This window comes from Crocuta crocuta, unplaced genomic scaffold, assembly GCF_008692635.1.
Source record: "Crocuta crocuta isolate KB4526 unplaced genomic scaffold, BGI_CrCroc_1.0 scaffold116, whole genome shotgun sequence".
In the NCBI taxonomy this organism is placed as follows: domain Eukaryota; kingdom Metazoa; phylum Chordata; class Mammalia; order Carnivora; family Hyaenidae; genus Crocuta; species Crocuta crocuta.
The window spans coordinates 664,867-685,586 of record NW_027531562.1 but is presented as its reverse complement, the minus strand read 5'-3'; the positions used below and the strand labels follow the sequence as shown (position 1 = coordinate 685,586).

The 20,720-nt window shown below is 42.4% G+C and overlaps 1 protein-coding gene across 1 annotated transcript in view; it reads left to right on the top strand.

Annotated features, from left to right (window-relative positions):
• The window catches only part of NPAS3 (neuronal PAS domain protein 3), a 743,536-nt gene that overhangs the window by 700,255 nt on the left and 22,561 nt on the right, over positions 1-20,720 (top strand). Inside the window, 2 exon segments of the mRNA XM_077772747.1 lie at positions 13,544-13,737; positions 18,966-19,072. Of these exon segments, the coding sequence (XP_077628873.1) occupies positions 13,544-13,737; positions 18,966-19,072 (301 nt within the window).

Genomic DNA, 20,720 nt, shown 5'->3' with positions numbered 1-20,720 from the left:
GAGGTTGTGCCTAAAGAAGTGTGATTTTAATTGTGATAGATTTAGAGAATCCATTGCAACACTGCAGGAGAACAGCATGCTCTTCCCAGTTCCAGGGAAAGGGCATTAATATCCCATGTTTTTGTTTTATTTAGTCTTAGCTGGCTGCGTGGAGAATCACCTAAGGTGATGGTAGAGCTACTAGGGACTACATCAAATAGAACCCTATAAAGAAACTTTATTTTCCCCTCCCACACGATGAACAGAGACTGCACAACAGAGGAATATTTGTCTTGAGTTGCCTCACAAGCTACTAGATTGATTTGCTTTGCCACTGACAGTTCTGATCCTGACACAACCTTTCCACCACCCTCTATCCTTCAAAGGTTGAAAGTCACCACTTTAGTACAGTGGCTCCCTGCGCCTCTGCACCGGAGCAGATGGAGGAAAGGAGTTTCTGGAGAATTTTCCTTCATTCCAAAGACTGATCTGGGTTGGGTGTGAAAGCTCCTGGCGGAAGTCTGCATATGAGCAGTGTTGCTGATTACTTCATTAGAACCCTGTGCGCTTCGAGAGCCATATGCTTTCAAGTTTCTTTAAATGGTATTAGGGAAAAATATCCTCAAGGCATTATTTTTAAAGGGGACTTCAAACGTTCCCGGAGAAAAAAAAGTATAGCACGTTTGAACTCCAGGGGGTTGCAGGAGAAATCTTACTTAGCAAGACTGAAAATGGAGCCCTCTCTTCAGTTTCAGGGGGAAGGAAGCGTCGGTCACAAGTAGAGATAAATTTGAAATGTGGATGGAGAAAGATGCAGAAAATCTCCAAATTCTTGCATCCTTACCATAAAATAGCAGAGGAGAAGAGGACTCGAGGAAGGAAATTTTCTTAAAAAATAGTTTTCATTCTTCTATTCAATGGAATAAAGAGAATCAGAGATTCTCCCCATAGCTTGCAGAGTGCAAAAGGCTACATGTTCTTCCCATTTCCTTCCACATAGGAAACTCTTCTAAATAATCCCCCCTTCCTGTGTTACATGTATTCAAACATATTTTAAGACCCGGGAAGCAAGGCCACAGGTAGGAGCAAAGCTATTCATTTCGAGTTTCCCTGCAAAGGGTCTGCTCCAGAGGTCAAAGCAAAGAGAGGCTTCAAGTTTAAACCCTCCCTTTCTAAACAGATCCCAACCTGATCTCATTTAATGCATTGATATCTGGTTTCTTAGGCATTATAGTTGCAGTATTACATATCAAAAGGACTCTTGAGAAATTCCCTCAAATTGATAATTCTAATTTCTTATGTATAACTACTCTATATTCACTCAGAGGACAGCTGCATTGTATGCTAAACCATGAATCGTAGAAATTGGTCCCTTTGTACGGAGGTTTGTATTAAATCGAGATGCTCTCTTTTTTTTCCCTACTGTTTGTTCCCACACTTGAGTTCCTGGTGTCAGTTTGTATTTGGCTTCTTGAGCATATTAAAGTTTTTCTAGTGCTTATGATGTTCTTGCCAAGAGCATACTTGCAGCAATCTGCACTCGAAGAGTCTTTGTGCCAATTACTTCAAAAAGTATTCTTTAAAATAAAAAGAGGGAGGGGGATTTTTTTTTTTTAAAGGGAACTTTCAGGTTATAGTGTGATGGTTTCAATTTTAATTTTTTAGTCCGTCTTCCTGAAATGATGGCTTAGAGGCTCTGAAATGTGCATCTCTGGGTTGTTTTTTCCTGTCTCTCTTTTTTAAAAGCCTTTCTACAAAATGGAAATCCTGATAAAGATACAGGAATAACAGAGGAGTCAGTAGTGTGGAGGGAACTGCTGTCGTTGCTGACACCACACCCTCAGCTACTTAAACAGCTTTGGAAAAGAAACTGCTAGAAGCTTGTTAAAGAGTTTCCAAATGTGTGTCTCTAAATGACTCTCTCTAATCATGGCTGAATAAACCAAACGCAGCAAATGAGCTGGTGACAGGCGCAAAAGTCACATGAGTGTTTTGAATCGCATATGCTGAGTGGATAATAACCCATGTCAGGGCCATGGGGTCTTTTGAAGGTTAAAATCCTAAATTTTATAGAGTCATTTATATGGAGAGAGATAAACACATTTGAGGAAACAAAAGAGGAAAATGGAAGGGAATACATCCACCGAACACACTATTAAATAGAAAAGGCATTGGGCAAGATATTAGGGGAACTTGCTGTTCTCCTGTGTCTGCCACTAACCAGCTTTGCGTCTTTGGTCAAGACGGTCACCCCATTGGCCTCAGCCTCCACACATGTGACATGCGAGGGTTGTGCAAGGCAGTCTGCAAGGTGCCCCATCTCCAGAGTGCAGGGTCTCTGGGATACTGAGCACAAAGAGGTTTTGGCACAAGCACAGACTCATTCACGACATGAAGAGAGACGTTTTGAGAGGTGTGTTGTTACTAGAAATTACTCTCGTGAAGGATGAAATTTAGGATTCATTAAGCAGCCTTATAAAATATTAGCCATAGAGTTTAGAGGGCAGGTTAAGAAAATGATCTTCGCTGATCAGTGCTCAACACGTAACATCCAGGCCTCCCAAAGAATAGAAACCGAGATAAAAGAGGCAGAGAGTTGTAGAAGTTTAAGGCAGCGAGGATGGGGCCAGGCATCACGTTTAAAGATACTGGATTTAGGAGACACAACACTAAGGAAGGGGCTCAGAGGCCATGTAGTTAGGCCCAGCCACTTTCAATGAAGAAATCATTGTAGGCACAAACGCAGAACTACATATTTCCTGAACATACCAGGAAAACTGAGGAATCATGGCTTCACTCTGTGTGGTCTCATGCACATATCTGGGTCGAAAGTGCCTACCTTAAGAGAATGCGCTGTGTCCTTGCCTTACTCTGAGAGTCCCATATACCTACTGTGGCATCCTGGGAATGGTCATTTTTAGGTTTGATCTATGTGTTTTACAATCAGAAATATAATTACTAATGCTTGTGCACTTCCCCCTTAAGGACATGACTGCTGCAAAAGATATATCAGCTCTTGAGACAGCAGGCAAACTTGCCCTTCCACAAAGGCCGGTCTACCCATCTATATGGATAATTGTAATTCCGCATCCTCCGAAAGTGAGGAAGAGAAGGGTAGCTATTTTTTCTGAAGATTTTCTTTCATATCCAGAATAGAATCACTTATCCTCCTGTAGACCTTCAGATCGGGTGGAGGGGATAGAATAAGCCTGGGTTAACATTTTCCCAGGAAGGCAGAGAGCTCTCTGGAAGCGCTGTCTTCGTGCACAGAGAAGCACCGGGTCTATGGTTACACAGCTGTCTTTGGACATTTGTTGCAATTTAGAGTGTCTATGTATAAATTCTGCTAGCAGACTCAAGAGAAACAAAGCCTAAGGAGACTAACTTAGAACAAGACTAGTTGTTCGACTCAAGAAATTTAAGTAAAATGCACATTCAACAAAAGTCTTGAGCAAAGATCGTAAACAGAAAACATCTGATTTATATCTTTCCCAGTAAGAGCTCATGGATCCTAAAGAAAATCTCTAATATGGTATAGTACTGGGGAAGGGATGGGGGGTAGATAGGAATAAGGGAGCCAGTTTCTATTCCTTATTGGGCACAGTACTAGTTCTGAGTCTGTTGTTGGTTTTTTTTTTCCATATTGTTGGAAAATAAAATTGCAGCCCATTACACTGAGAATTGCCTCTCCACCTTGAAGATAGTGGCACTAAGCCACAAGGGTCCTCTCAGGTCCATGAGAGGGGGGATGTCCCCTTCTCCACATCAAGCGATAAAAGAATAAAACAAAGGTTGCCGTCTACAGAGGTACAATGGTCCTCTGTCCTTCTCTAGGAGACTTTAATATAGTAACTGAATCAAACAAAATTTGATCAGATTTGTATGGTTCAGCCTTCTTGCTTGGCCCCTTAACAATTTATCGAGGTGTTTCTACCCATGGTCCTGTTTTATTAAATGATATTTGAAGTGTTCCACTCTCTGAGAAAATGTGGTTTATGTCTTTGGCATACATTTACATAATCTTGTTAAGGAAATCTCTCCAGCTTAAACTATCCCAATAAAAAATCTTATCTCTGGTAGAAGAAAGACTATTTTCTCCAAAGGGAGCAAGGAACAAATACGGAGTCCAGACACATTTTGAGAAGCTAAGGCTGTAATTATAGTTATATTTTTATGTTATGTATTTGAAGTTTGTTAAAAGAGATGGATGAGAAGTAGTTGTTATGTTTGGAGGATACAGTCATGTAAGAAAAGAATGCTGGAGCTAATGTTTTTTAAATGTGGGTTTTAAAAATAATTTTTTATTTGTTCCCTTAGAAAATATTTCTACATTAAAAAAAAAAACTGAGGGTGATAAATTACCAGCAATCCCTCAGCTCCCCACCAGAGCCATCAAATTAAGGGTTAACCTCCCAGGATTTCCCTGAATTAATCAGGAGCTAAGCCAGGGGCAGGCTGGGCCAGGGGGAGGGGGAGGGGATTTGCAGAGCTCGACCTCCCCCAAGAGGCTCACAGCACAACAGTGAAGCCCACTGTGGCGTGGCCACTGAGAGAACGCAGACCTTTACACAAATAAAGGAGCCTTGACAGGGCTCCCCAGGCGCTCCTGCAGCCAGCCCTGAGCACAGAAAACACACCGTGATCCCACATCAGCCCAGGGGTCCTGTTTAGCATGCACCAATCCTCCATTTTCAAAGAACCCAGATAAGGAGTTGTGTTCTATAGAATAGGGGTTTTTTTTTTTCTTGCTTCCAGTCCAAACTGAACCATAAATATATGTTTGTCTTCACTTATTTAGGAGGCAGTCTGTGATCAGCCTGTAGGTCGTCTTCATTAAGATCTCTGGATTGATTTAGCTCTTTAGATAAAGAGGATGCTGCAGGTGGATGGCCCTTATGGGGATGGTTTGCAGTGCTTGGTGAATGCAGATTCCCAGGCTCCTCCCTCGATTTAAAGAATCCAAAGGGTTTGGGAGGGGAGTTGCGGAAGGAGGGACTAGAAATCCATCTGATTAATAAGCTCTCCAGGTAATTCTCGTGCACGTTCAAATGTAAGAACCACTAACCCTAGAGGTTTTGGGTTTTTTTTCTTTTTTTTAACATAAATCCCTGATATCAGCATTAGGTGTTAGCGCCTTTCTAACTGAAAGAACAAAATACATTTTCCCTGTATACCAGACCCATGTGATTGTTTGTGTTACTTGTATGAGTTGACTTTATCTATAACAGGAGGAGTGCTTGCTTGTGCAGGAGTCTTTTCCTTCAGGAATTTACTATCTCCAGGAGAGCAGAGATATTAGCCTCAGCTTCCTCCCTTCCTCTGCTTTCCACAATCAGAAATGCCCTTACCTTTCAGGTCTGTCCACTTCCTGAACCCACCTCCACAGAGTCTTTTTAGGACTCAGAGCAAGCATCTGACCCGGCTGTGCTCCAATCCCTCCTCCCACTCACCTCGTTTCCATTCAAACCAAATGGAGTCCCTGAGAATTCATACTTGCTCATTGTAGCCCTTTTATCCCAGGACTGGCTTCTGTCAAGGTTCCTCTTTCTTAACTTTGGCCAAGATGCTTCCCAGGTACCCAGTCTCACCTCCTCTCTTCTCTACCGCCAGAGCCGCCCTTAAGTTGAGCCCATCTGAGACCCTCCCTGGTTGTCGCTATTCCTCTAGCCTTAAATGCTGAATCCTGCCCAGTACTGAAGATCTCTGATCTTAGAAAAGTTCTTAGGGACAAACTTCCAGAAAGCTTCGTGCCACTGTGTGGTTCCTTAGCTGATGGCCATCTTCACACCTACCTGATGAGGACATTGCAGGACCACCTCTCCTGTTGCATCCCTCTGGGGGCCCTGGAGGTCTCCGTTTTCACCTACTCCCTGAACATCTCATTTTCCTCAGAACCTCACCTCCCCCAAATACACCTCCCGCAAATCTCGCCTCTACCTTGAGAAGTCACCTTTTCCCTCTTCTGTCATTTCTTATCCCCAGTTGTTTAGGTCCCACTGTGAATTAGGACAAAACCTACCAGAGTAGAACTAGTCTCTAGAAATATGAATGAGATTCTAGAAAGGGAAGGGAAATGCCATTCTAATGTTCTCCTGCCCTCATCGGGTCGGATGGCGCCGCCTCCTTCAGTTAGGAGCCCTCTTCTCTGTAGGGCTTGCCTCTACGGACATGTACTTGGTCTCCGCTAAGCTGTTCTGTTGTTTTGTTTTGGCTTTCTCAGGGTTTGTGCAAAGACCTGGGTAGTAGGAGTCAGACTGACAGGGACAGAGAGCCCTGTTCAGGCTGATGCTCCAACCTATGAATATGGTCTAAATCCGGGAAACCCATTCCCTAAAAATTTGCATCAAGTAATTTACATGGGGTTGCTATCCTCATGCTGGTTTAGATTAAGTTGTTATGCTGTAGGCTACATGTTTAGACTCAGAAGACCTGGCTAAGCCCTTATCTTTTGGCAGGTTGGGGGTCACCTCAAAGCCCCCATCTCTTAAAAATAATTAGCTGACTTTCCCACCTGAGCTACTGATTTGATGATCTGTATGCTAAACCAGGCTTCTACAAGGGAATAAAAGAGAAAAGACCAGAGTGCCAGAAGGAAGCTTAATTTTTAAGGTAAATTTGGATTCCCTTAGAGGACAAGTGAAAAATCTCTGAAGATGCTCTAAACCCAGGGAATCCATAGTTTTCTCATGCCTGCAGCTTTTTTTGTTCCTATTTGCCTAGCCCTATTCTGTACTTTACATTATATGTGGAAAATAATGCACATAATACTTAGCATTTCCTTTTGATAAGAAAACGTTTCGTATTACCAGTCCTGAAATGTATTCCTAAAAGAATGGAGAATAGCTTCCAGATGTGTTTTTCTGTCACGGACTTTCTTTCCTTAAGTATTGACAGAGGGGAGGTTTTATCAAGGTCTTTGTGATGGGCTTGTTTATAATGAGAACATATTAGTGGAGCACATCTAAGTGTTTATCACTAACAGATGACTGAAAGGAGCATATGGCAGGAAGAGAAATATATATTTGTCCAAGAAACGTGGCTTGTTAACACTCCCACATTCGTCCTAAACTCTGTGGACATGTACATACAGCATCGTGCACATCCGCTGGGTGTATCAGAAGAAAAAGAAAAGTCAAGCAATGATTCCTTCAATATGGGACTGTCAGATAATGCTAATTTGGACGTTTTTATCAAAGATGGGAGGATTTCAACTCAGAAGGCCTGCACATTCTGCTTCACTGTGGCTGACATCTGGGCAGTGCTGTGTAAGGGGTTTAGGAAAATACAGGCTTTAGCATTTTTGTACAGCGCTTTATGATAAAACAAGAACAATGAAGGAAAGCAGGAGGATTGAGCTCTTCTATAAAATTGAGCTCGGGGGCAAAGAATCTCTTCGTTCAGAAATCTCTTTTGAAGAATGTCTGCAGATTAGATTTAAGACCAGACTAAGGTGAACCTTTAGAACACAGAGGCAATTTTTACCTGGCATTGGCCAAAACCAAAGCATTGTTTCAACTCAGATATGACCCACAAAACCCTATTGATTAATTCTTAAAGTAAACTCTGCATTTATTAACTTGCAGCCGCACTCTGAAACTCCTGTCCACACCATGGAGTTGTACGCGGAGTCAGGGAGTGGGGAAGTATAGTGATACAGCACAGTAAAGGCCACTCTGTGGAGAATTAGGTCATAGAATTCTCTAGAACTTAGAAAGAACCCTAGGTATCATCACCTGATTCTTATCCTCCATTTTCTATCTGAAGAACGCTACCCTGGCCAATCTAGATGACTTGCCAAAATTACCAGACCAGAAATACATCGAATGTTCTATTTCCCAACTCAATGTTATTTCTATGTTACAGTACTCCTTCCATTTTACTGTAGCTATGCTATTTTTATAGTTTCGTCTTCTTGACATTGTATTAGTGTTTAGGCTTATATACTTATATTTAAAATTATTTCCCATTTACCTCCTTAACTTCACAAGGGAGCCATCCCTCTCTTTCGGATGTTACCACTGGGATCCGCACATGATATGGCAAGCTTGGCATTTATGCCAGAATGGAATTGTTGATGGAGAAAAGGGAGATTTAGAGTTTTCAGAAATGTTCATTTCTTAAGAGAAGTAATCATGATAGAACAAGAGAACCTCAATTTAGTGAAAAACAGATGTTTCAAATACTCAGAGAGGGGTTTGGGGTGATACCTTTGCTGTTCTCTCATCTCTCTGTATTTTCTTCATTGGTGATTCCATTGAACTTGGTTTTAACTGTCACAGAGGAGTGGGGAGGGGTACCATCTTCCAAAAACGATTCTTTCAACTATCACCTCTTATGTTTCCACCCCTTTTCCCAGCTCTCCCGAGGACACCTTATCCAGGACCTCTCCAAGCTGCTCAAATACAAAGTGTCCACAGAGGAATCTTTTTTGTCCCTCTGTCAGCAATTCTTCCATTCCCAATTACCATTTACTCTATCTCATCATCGTCCTATGAAACAGGCACAAAATCATGGTACTTCTCCCCAGGTCCCATTGTTGCTAATTTCCACCCCTTGTACCTGCCATTTTGGCCCCTCAAAGTCTCTTCTCCGGCTCACACCAACTGAAGCACTCCCGGAGCCCTGGGCTCTGTGATAGGTTCCCTTCTGTGTTATTTGCTCTAGCCCTTTTCTCCATCTGGAAACCCCTTTCACTGTTCTATGATCATATCTTACATCAACGATTTATTCTAATGCCAGTTTCACATAGCCTTCCTGATCCATTCTGCCAAAAGTATTTCTTACCTATCCTGAACTCTCCAAGCTCTCATTCTGTATCTTTCTTATGATGCATACTTGTTACTTAACCAAAATTGTGAGAATATACACTGTATATCAGACATATATGTAGGCACTTTATATACATTTTCACTTAATCTTTTCAGCAGCCATTCAAGACCTGGAAAGGCCCCCAGAGATCCATACTCAACTGGCCTTGGGTGCAGCTTAGACATAGGGACTTTTACGTACTCCCTGGGTAATTCCAGTTCATAGCATGGTTGAGAACCACTGGTTTATCACCAAACCCATTAGCCAGATATTCTCCAAAGGCAGGTATTACCTTTGAAGCTTTAAAAAACAAACAAATGCTAGACCCCAACACAGTCCAACCCGATTACAATGTCTAGGAGACAGATCCTGGGAATCCATGTGTTAATAAAGCCTCACAGGGTATTCTGTCACATAACCAGAATGGAGACCCACTTTCTCTATCAGACACTATCACCTCCCAGTAATACAAGTAATGATACATGTCTCTTCCCACTGTGTAATTTGTAAACTCTTTGAGGACAGGTTTACATTTGATTCCCTGTGGCCTGCGCCCTGGCACCCAGCAAGGTCCTTGCACATAGTATGTTTTAGAAACTAAAGCACCAATATTATGCCCCTTGGTGAAGAAAACCAAGATGCCTTATTAAGTAAATAAAGACACCTTTATACAATACTTACTATCTTTGGACAAGCTTTTCAATCTCTACTACACTGACCTGGAAAATCAGTAAGTCGTTTCAATTCTCTGAACATCATAGTCGCACAGCCATACAGTGCCAGAGCTAGGATTTGAACCTAGCTCTTCTGACAATACAATATTCTTTCCTCTGTATGCCAGGTCTTCAAAGCATCTACAAAGTGAAAATCTCAACTCTTTATGTGTTTGGATACATGATGTCAGACATGTTTCTAAAATTTGAACATAGCTGTCGCATGGGGGAAAACAACTGTTTGTATGATGAAATCAATTTGGAAAGATGAATTAATTTAAACCCAAAAATCAGGTGTGGGTCTAAATAGTTACCCCTTTCTTGTCATGAATCTCAACCTCTCTTACTGCCAGAGGTACTTACATACAGACGAACATACCCTGTGACTATTCTTTGACATTTCCTGACTGTTTAGTTACAGTTACTGCATTAATTATTTTCTTTTTACTTTTTTTTAATATTTATTTTTGAAGGAGCGAGTGACAGAGCATGAGCGAGGAAAGGGCAGAGAGAGGGAGACAAAATCCTAAGTGGCTCCCGGCTCTGAGCTATCAGCACAGAGCCTGACACGGGGCTTGAACTCACGAGTCATGAGATCATGACCTGAGCCAAAGTCGGACATTTAACCAGCCAAGCCACCCAGGCACCCCTATTTTCTCTTCATCTTAGTTTGTACTGCTTCTCAAAGACTTTTGTGCGTTTGTTTGTTTTTAATTTTTTTAATGTTTTTATTTATTTTTGAGAGAGACTGAGTGTGAGCAGGGGAAGGGCAGAAAGAGAGAGAGACACAGAATCTGAAGCAGGCTCCAGGCTCTGAGCTGTCAGCACAGAGCCCATCGTGGGACTCGAACTCATGAACCACAAGATCATGACCTGAGCTGCAGTCGGACACTTAACCGACTGAGCCACCCAGACGCCTCATCAAAGACTTTTGAAATAACCTGAGCTTCTGGTTATAAATGAAATCTTTTTAAAAGTTCATATGCAGGTTCCTTGAAGTCGTGAGTTGGCATCTGGTATTAACTTGTAATGCTTTGTTCAATATGAATATGCACACAAAAATCATACAGGCATAACGAAGTTGAAATGATACTCAAACAAGACCTAGAAACTTAAATTCCAGGCTCTTTTTTGCCATTTCTGAGTTAAATGGATCTGGGTAGGGAACGAACTTTTCAGAAGCCTCTTTTCTATCTTAAAAAAAAAAAAAAAAATGAAAAGGAGAAGGACCTAAGACAGATCCTCCCAAATTTTCTTCCAAACATGAAATTTTATGATCCCTTAAAATAAGAATAATTCATTTATTAGGATTTTGGACAAAATTAGTAATCAGGCCTCATCCTTATTATTCAGCTGATATTTAAAAAAGCAAACACACTGGGGCGCCTGGGTGGCTTAGTCGGTTAAGCGTCCGACTTGCGCTTAGGTCATGATCTCGCGGTTCGTGGGTTCGAGCCCCGCTTCGGGCTCTGTGCTGACTGCCAGCTCAGAGCCTGGAGCCTGTTTCAGTCTGTGACCCCCTCTCTCTCTGACCCTCCCCTGCTCACGCTGTCTCTCTCTCTCTCTCCTAGAAATAAAACATTAAAAAAAAAAAAAAGATTAGACACGTTGTCTAAGACAAGGATTAAAAATAATAATAATAAAAAAATAAAAAAGCAAACACAATTCTAATGAAATTTGGACACTTCCTTGCAACTTAGTATGTGTTCACCTTCCTTATCTCCTTTCGCTTTCATAACCTAACTGCAGAATACACATTATTATCCCCATTTCGCAGAAAGGAACATCAAGATGTGAAGTGGTTGAGTGACTTCTCCTGGGTAACAAAATCTGAAAATAGCAAATCTAGACCCCTGTTGGACCCAGCTTTGGACCCCCATAACCCCTCAATGGCCACAGGCAAAGCTGGAGATGGAGGGGTGGGGACAGGTAAATCTGACATGCAGACAGGTCCGCGCAGTAGCCTCTCTGACTTCTCAAAATGTTTTCTAGCCCAAAAGCCCATAAATTGCTCTGGAATAGAATACCAAGTGGGGATTTATTTATCATCTCATTTCTGAGTACATATTTTCTTGAGCATTTATAGATCTGTTTTTCCAAGAAGCTGGGAGTTCCTGATAAAACAAGACAGATAATGATAAATGAGCATCCACGTAAGCCTAGCTGGGAGGAGGACCAGGACCTGTTAACACCCCTCCTGTGAAGTTAATCCCATTTCTTTTAGCTATTTCTTTACTAGTTAATGAGGTCTTACAAAAATGTGCGTCTGTGATGGTGTTTTAGCATCTTTGCCTCTAGGAACATTTTCAAATATTCATAAAGTAGCTCATCTGACCAAAGCTTAAAGTAAAGGTGCATTAAGTATGAATTTAGTCAACTTCAAACGTGGGTGGTCAAAAAGCTGCTCCTGAAACATCCTAAATAATCCTCCTTGTTGGTGTTTCCAGATCTGCAGCTCTGGGTGCAAATGTAAAGGGAACAGGGAAGGAGGTATTATTCAGGCTACCAGGACTCCAAAGGGCAGCCCCGTAAGCTTTGATCCTTCCTCTTTGATCAAGCCAGTGGTGTGGCTTGCTTTTGGAAAACTAAATAACTTAAAGGAAACAACAACAAAATGAAAGAGGAATGAATGAATGAATGAATGAATGAAAAAGTCAAGCCCCTGCAAAGAAGAGCAGACGTTAGATCTTATTGCTCCTGGGAGGCCAGAGATCTGCTTCCCACTTCAGTTCCTTGTGGCAAAGTGGGAAGCAAACAATCTCAAAAGATGGTTTGATGGTCAGTGATGCATTTTTGGAGAAACAAACCAAAGGGAGAAACTTGGTTAGCTACTAAACCATGCTCCCTGGCACAGTGAATCACAGCAATCGCATCTACAACCTAGTTTGGGAACCCCCCCCCCCACACACACACACACACAGTAGCACAACCCTCGGAACACAGCTAGAGAATACACACACACACACACACGTGCACACACATCTCCAACACCCTCCTCTCCCCACCACCCACACAACTTCCAACATCACGAAACACACAAATCCTTTATACTTTCCATCCTTTTATGATTTTGGTTTCCTCAAAACATCGCTTAAGGAAGTTGGCATTATGGCTATCTTTCTATGTGCAGTTTATAAGTAGAGAAACTTTTTCAAAGGGCATCTGTAAAAATACCATTTAAAACGTGTGACAAACATGAACCACTTTTGTTTGGTTCTAGATGGCTTGGACTACCTATGGTATGCTTTGGCTATGAAACCACAAGCTACAGCTCAACATTCTCCCTCCTGTTTCTGCACAAGTAACAAAAAGTAGCCCCCAAAATAGTGCAAATTTCCTGATCCTACTTTAGAATGAGCTCAAGGAACAAATGATAGGTCAAAGTCCTCTGATCTCCAACCCCATAAAGCACTAAATCACAGTATTACTGGTAGCTCTGTGATTTCTAACATGGTATATCTATGCTCAAAAGGGCCCATTCATATCATGGCCACTAGGACTTGTACTCATTGGAGGCTTTGGCCTTTTTGCAATATCAAACCCCCCAACAAAGGAAAGCTATGAGCCATACTACCTCTGAAAGGAGATAGCCATGTGATCCCACTCAGTGCAGATCTGGAGACAGACCAACATCATCCATTAACAAGCGCTGATAATGCAAACATTTTCTTTTGCAGCTGATTGCCCAACTTTCTGGTCATTTTAACTGGCTATATACTTCCTCTAACTGTAAAGAGAGAAAAAGAGACAGAGAGAGACAGAGACAGAGGGAGAGGAGAAGACAAAGAAGGAAGGGAAAGAAAAAGTCCTGAATATAGAATTGCACAGTAATGATACAGCATTAAGAAAAGCTCAGCATATAATATTATTTCTCTTTTGTCCCTACCTTGAGGACATTGAGGGCACTTTGACAGCCATTATGATTACAGAAGATACAAGCTAATGTTGGTTGCTCCAGATGTAATTTTGCATTTCTTGAGAGAAATACTGTTACATCCCAGATGTCAATTTGACTGTGTCGTGTACTTAATGTTCTATTACAGGTGATTCACATAACAGGCCGGCTACGACTGAGGGTGTCACTATCCCACGGGAGGACCGTTCCCAGCCAAATCATGGGTCTTGTGGTTGTGGCCCATGCCCTGCCTCCCCCTACGATCAATGAAGTCAGAATTGACTGCCATATGTTCGTCACTCGAGTAAATATGGACCTCAATATCATTTACTGTGAAAATAGGTACTTTGCTTTTGTTTTCATTTCCTCTGTTGTGTGTTACACATTGGTGAGGGTTGGTGTTTTCAGCGGTCTGAAGGATTTTACTCTCCCAGTGAGGCTCATTATAAATCCTGATCTTATTTTTAATGGCTGCTTGGACTGACACCAAACGTGCTTTTTATTTAAAATTTACATTGCTGTCCTGAGTTACATTAGGGACAACAATGGAATGAATTGGGATACCCAGACATCCATATGCTATAATTAAGACCCATCTTGGCCCAGAACCCAAGGAGAGAGTGGGGCTGAGACGTTTGGCAAAATTAGGCAGTAAAAGGTATGTCCTGATGCCTCAGCCAGATCCACTTCCTGACTCCTCTAAGGGCCCAGCCTCGTGATGGACAGCGTTCATACAGGCATTCAGCACGCCGTCAGCTCCCTGCTGAGCTGCTGTAACACGTGACTATCAACTGGGGGGGCTTAAACAACAGGCGCTTATTTCACACAGTTCTAGAGACTGGGAAGCCCAAGATCAAGGGACAAGCTGGGCCGCCTGGCTGGCTCAGTCCGTTGCGTATCTGACTCTTGCTTTTGGCTCAGGTCATGATCCCAGGGTCATGGGATCAAGCCCCACATTGGGCTCCTCACTGAGCATGGAGAGTGCTTAAGATTCTCTCTCTCCCTTGGCCCCTCTCCTCTGCTCGAGCATGCACTCACTCTCTTTCAAAAAAAAAATTTTTTTTAAAAGGTACAAGCTAATTAGGTTCCAAGTGAGAACCCCGTTCCTGGTTTGCAGGTAGCTGCAATCTTGCTGTGCCTTCACACAGGGCAGAGAGAGCTCTGGTCCCTTCCTCTTCTTAGGAGGACATTAATCCCATCATGGGGGCTCCATCCCCATGACCTCATCTAAACCTAATTTCCTCCCAAAGGCCCCACCTCCTAATCCTATCACATTGGGTAAAAAGGCTTCAATATATAAATTAGGTGGTAGGAAGGGACACATTCAAGTCATAACATGTGTAGAGAAAACATGAGAATTTGAGACCCCCAGAGGAGAAAGGGTGAAAAATTTGCAAAACTATTAAATAAAACATTATAATCCTGAGGATTCTGTTTTTATAAATTTAAAAAAAAAAATGATTCATCCTATAAATGATTTGGTGGTTCTTCCTTACCACTGAGCTTTGATAAAAGGACTTTTTAGCCTCTGGTTGAAAAGTTCACTTCTTCCATTAAGCAGAAAGCAAGGGACAAGGAAAAAGGACAGTGCCCCCTCAGACCTTTCACCTAGAAGTCACAAGCCCATCATGGGACTGATTTGAGGAGAGAGAATCACAGGGTTGGGGACTAAAGTGAAGAGGAATCCCGCATATAGGGGCGCCTGGGTGGCTTAGTCGGTTAAGCGTCCGACTTTCGCTTAGGTCATGATCTCGTGGTTCATGGGTTTGAGCCCCGAGTCGGGCTCTGTGCTGACTGCCAGCTCAAAGCCTGGAGCCTGTTTCAGGGTCTGTGTCTCCCTCTCTCTCTGACCCTCCCCTGCTCGTGCGGTCTCTCTCTCTCTCCTAGAAATAAATAAAAATATTAAAAAAAAAAAAAAAAAGGAATCCCTCATATGTCAGTCACAGGAAGGAAGCTTTGGTGATACCATCCATGTGCTGGTGCCCCAGAGACAATTACTGAGGCCATTTTGAGACAGTGCTTTTGTCCCACAGATTAGTGTCAGACATGAAGGATGTGTAATTCACTGGCCCCTGTTAGTTCCTTCAAGGGGGGAATAAGAGAGCAGAATGGTCAAGCAGCTTGCATCATTGACCTCTCCAAGGGCTAGCCAAGAGGAAGACAGACAGCATCTGCATTCAGTTCCACTGGAAAGCACTCAAGATGGGAAGACCAAGTTAGGCATGCCTACCATTTCTGGTCAGGATGTGTTTCAGAGGAAAGAATTCTCCAGGAAAAAAAAGACACCCACCTGAGCTATGAGTGTTCACTGGGGTAGAAGATTCCATGAACCTGTCACTATTATTTAATAAGTAACTCTAAATGTATTTTTCAAGTTTTGTTGGCATTTATTAAAATTTTTATCACTGTGACTGTATGTTTGGCTATGTGGAAGGTCTTCTGGAATGGCCAAAGACTATCAGGAAAGATGGTTAGCCTAAATATTAGCTAAGGTTAGCAAGTAACAATAAAGGTAGTTAACGTTTATTGAACACTAACTCCACACTGGGCAATGTGCAAAGCTCATTGTGTATACCATCTCATTTAAGCTTCAGGACAATTGTAGAAGATGGGTGTTGCCACTGTCTTCATCACCCTGAGGCAGTTTCAGTTTAGAGAGAAAGGTTAAATGATATGCCCAAAGTCACAATTTGAACGCAAAGATGCCAGATTAAAAAAAAGAGAGAGAGAGACAGAGAGAAAGAGAGACAGAGAAAGAGAAGGAAGGAAAGAAGAAAGGAAGGAGGGAAGGAAGGAAAGAGAAAGAGAGAGAGAGAGAGAGGAGAGAAAGAGAGAGAAGGAAGGAAGAAAAGAAAGAAAAAGAAAAAAGGAAAGAAAAGAAAAGAAAACAAAACAAAACAAAACACAGGCATTTAGCTCCATGTGGGCCTTCCTGCATTCTTTGTCACGTGTTTGTTTTGTTTTGCTTTGTTTGTTTTTTTGTTACAGAAGTCAGGTTGAGTGGTAAGGAATCAATCTGACTAAACACTTAAGGGGACCTTTCATATATATGCATCCATTAAAGAACATGATTATAGCCCACAAAGCTGTTTATTCTGATGAAAAATACAGAATGCTGGACATGGGCCTCCAAGCCAGGGAAGCGATCAGACTAAGTCCGTTGACCTACGGCTTTGCTTCTTTGAAAACATAGGTCAGCTCCCTTGATTTAGATTTCCTACCACTACCCCGTCGGAAAAACAGAGCCTCATCTTATTTACCTACTCCGGGTGATTGTCCTATCCCAAAGCCCTCACTTAATTTTCATTCCTGTGATCACAGATTGATTAATTCTGCTTCATGGACCTAAGTGCCTTATGGTACCACTCCAATAATTGAGATCATTTTCTGTGACCCACTTTAAGCTTTCTTTCTTCCCTTTAAAAAAAAAAAGGAAAAAAAAAAAAAACAATTTCCACAACCCCTTATTAGCCAATGTAATAACAGAACTGCTTCCCAACTGAAGATGATACAAGTTTTTTTCTTCATATTTTTTATAGTTTACTTATTTTTGAGACAGAGAGAGACAGAGCATGAGCAGGGAAGGGGCAGAGAGAGAGGGAGACACAGAATCTGAAACAGGCTCCAGGATCTGGGCTGCCAACAAAGAACCCAATGCAGGGCTTGAACCCATAAACTGCGAGATCATGACCTGAGCCAAAGACAGACGCTTAACCTACTGAGCCACCCAGGCGCCCCTATAAGTTATTTTAAAAAGACCAGTGTTAAAGGTAATTGCTTATCTGAGGAAAAGGCCGACCCTGTATGCCAGGCACTGTACTATGTTCCTTTCATTTCCTTCATTCATCCCCTCCCACCAACCGCTTCAGTTGTTTTTACAGATAAGGAAACTGAGGCTCAGAGAACAAAGTACCAGCAGGATTCTAATACTGATCTAGGTCATCAGATTGGTGTGGGGCTTTCTACACTTGTGTTAAGAGGTCTCTGAACACTGAGCTGGTCCTGTTTGCCACGGTAGAGGGCTCTGGTTTTGAAGAATTTCATTCAAATAAAGAATAAACTAGAGAATCTCTTCCCTAAAGTATGACTGGTTTTTTCCAGGGGCTATTGTTTAATTAGGGAATAGCTAGCTAGAAACTCAAGCCCCGTCCCTGACTGCTGACCATTCGTCTCCTCTGCATTCCTTAGGGCTGCCGCGGGAAAAGCCAATATCTAATGTTTTCAAGGGAGCTGGCAAATTTCAGAAATGCCAATGATGGCCTTCTAATGACATCCTTGTTCACTCATTTGCAGAAAGGGTGTGTAAACTGTGCTTGGAAAGCAGCAAATGGTTTTAGGAAAACACCAACTATTCTGTTTTGTACCAGAAAACCATGGGGTTCTGAAAAAACATTCTTTCTTTTGCCCCGTTTAATCTCATCTTACTAAGAATTCTCGTTTGGCCAAAAATATCATTTACTGTGTAATATTAAACACTGAGAAGTTCACTCACTGGTAGTATATTTTAATTATATTCCATAGTATGCTATTTTTGTTTTGTCCCTTATTTCCCCGCCCTCGGGGTCAGACTGAACTCTCCAACAGTGATCTCATAGGTTTCTTAAATATGTCATTTCTAAAGACTCACTTCCTACTGGGATACGTCGTAAGCCATAAACCAGAAAAACAGGGACAGCAAAGAGCGTAGATTAAACAAAAGATAGATTCTGGTTTGGACTGACCAAAACCAATCTGTACCCGGACAGGGAAGAGGAGAGTAAACATTTTGACGTCTTTGTGTAAATCAGGCAGATTCCCCCAACATGTTTTCCAATTTCTGTTCTATTTTTCTATGCTCCCGCCCGAGGACATTGACGTCTGGACAATCAATGACACGGGCTTACACACACGTACTGTCGAGCACAAGCCTGGAAGAGCTGATGAAATGGTTTAAAAGTTTCTGTGTGGAATCCACCACAAAGTACCAGTTAAAAGGGCCAGGAGTGAAAGCTGCGCTCCCAAATGACTAAGACTAAAAAAGATAATACCCCCAGGCATCTGTATGTCTCAGCATTTAAATTATATCCCTTGAATGCCAATTTGGACTTTGTGCCAAGAAGCAGCTGAAGCCCTTTTTCATGGAAATACCCAATAGAAGACCAATCTGTTTAAATGAAAGGTGTCTCTAATCATTCGGTATAAACATAACATGTTTTTATTTTATTATGTAACCTTGAATTATCTTGGCCTCTAATGAGGTTCCTGTATTGTTACTGATTCTCAATAATTTCATGGAATTATGTTGTCTAAATGTGTATTCTGATGCCAAAAGAAAAAAAGAGAGAAAGAAAAGAAAAACCTGTCTCATTACTTAAGCATAATTGCTTGATCTAGTACATTTCCTACTTTTGAAGAAGTCTGTTGTCCATTAAAGAAATAATCTTATCTGTAACGGGTTCTTCTTCCAAGTCCCATGTCCTCACGGGTACCTGCAGTGTCATGAAAACTGTAAGTAGATGTGTTTCTAAGTCATTTAACAGTTTCTGTATTTCCCCCCTCCTGAAGGCCAGCCTATGTTCTTCTCCTTGCAGGATTAGCGATTATATGGATCTGACCCCCGTAGACATTGTAGGGAAGAGATGCTACCACTTCATCCACGCCGAAGATGTTGAGGGCATCAGGCATAGTCACTTGGACCGTAAGTACCTCCCGTGTGAGCGAACAGCCCGGCTGGCATCATTGCTCTCTAATGCTTGTCTGGTTCCATGCTGATTTCCCCCCTCATGTCTCCTGTGCACATTTGAGATGACTGTCAGCGCACAGTGAGAGATAGTGAGACCGCTTGTGTTGGAATTAGATTGAAAGCTGGACCTCAGGCCCGGAGAGATTACTGGGTGTTTAGGCCCTCACATAGGACTTTGTGTTCTCTCGTGCTCTCTCTGCCATGAAGCGATGGGATAACCTTTGTCATAAGTGCTTTCTTGACCCTCTCACTTTCTAGAGAGCAAGTTCCACTCTGAAAGGTGTGGTGTCTGTTTCAAGATATACACAGGAGAAGAGAAGTTCAAACAGACCAGAGACTGTAACAATTCCTACTTGACTAGCCACAAAACTGGGGTCCAGGGGAGGCAGGACACAGGGGCAGGGTGCGTCATGTGGGCACAGCAACTCTCAAAGGCAGTGTCTTTTCACTATATTTCTGGAAAAAGGGTTATTCAGAGGAAGACTTATCTCCATCTCCCAACTCCTGGGAGAGGGAAACTCATCTTAGCTCTTGGGGTCTGGTTCCCAGCTCCTGACTCACAAGCTGATCTCCAAGGTACCTTTTTGGGATTGTAAGAAAGAAGGACCAGTGGTACTCTGGCCAGGTCCAAGCAGAAACTCCCATGCCCAGGTCCCATGCAGCTTTCCTTCATCAAACCCAGCAGGGTGGTTTACGCCGTGTATTGAAGCCCTCTGACAATCCCATGAGACACAGGCACTAGGCTACTGAACTTGTTAGCAAGAGACTGCCCCTTTTCCCACAAGAGGTCCTTTTTATGACCCATCAGTAGAGTCTTCCTAAAAGATGAGGACCCGACCAGCTAATCTTCCTAGAAGGTTCTAAACCCAGTTCTGAACTCTGGTTTTAAATTCAGGCAAGGAGCCACCAATGAGATACTATGGCGTGATGGCCAAGTTTTTATGTAGCAACAGTAGCCAGGGAGCCTTTATAATTTACTTCCTGTCCCCTTTCTTGCCATGGTTGAGGAGAGCTATCTCAGGTCTTTCCTGCCATTTGCTGTTGTTTGCTCATTTTAAACTCACATCTTCAAAAGCATAATGGCAAGACAGCAAGCCAGCCCAAGTGTCAAAGCATGAGCATCTTGTACTGCTTTGAAACCGTGCATTAGCAACACTGACATGGGACCAAGTTCAGTGTCAAATGTTGTATGTATCACGTCTGTGGGAAAAGCCTGCCTGCAAGGCTGCTCTCCAGAACATTCTACTCCCAGCACTGAGTGCGTGCCTTGGTATTGCACCCCAGGGATTGGGGGAACACACTTGTTGCTAAGAACGAATGGGTGTTGTGCATCGCAGAAGCAGATGGCTCTCCAATTAATTGGGGGGGGGGGGGGGNGGGGGGGGGGGGGGGGGGGAATGATGCTGTTTCCTGAGAAGAAACATCAGGTTCTTTGTAGCTGGGAATTTAGAGAAAATGGAGAAAAATCGGGATCGTTGGAGGAGGCTATGAATATATTTTTGGACTGATATATGCCAGGGATCCAGACTTTAAAAATGAATCTGTTTTTAGGACACTGTCATATGCCACACGTGTTGGGGGTGAAGGGTGCTTTTTCATTTTG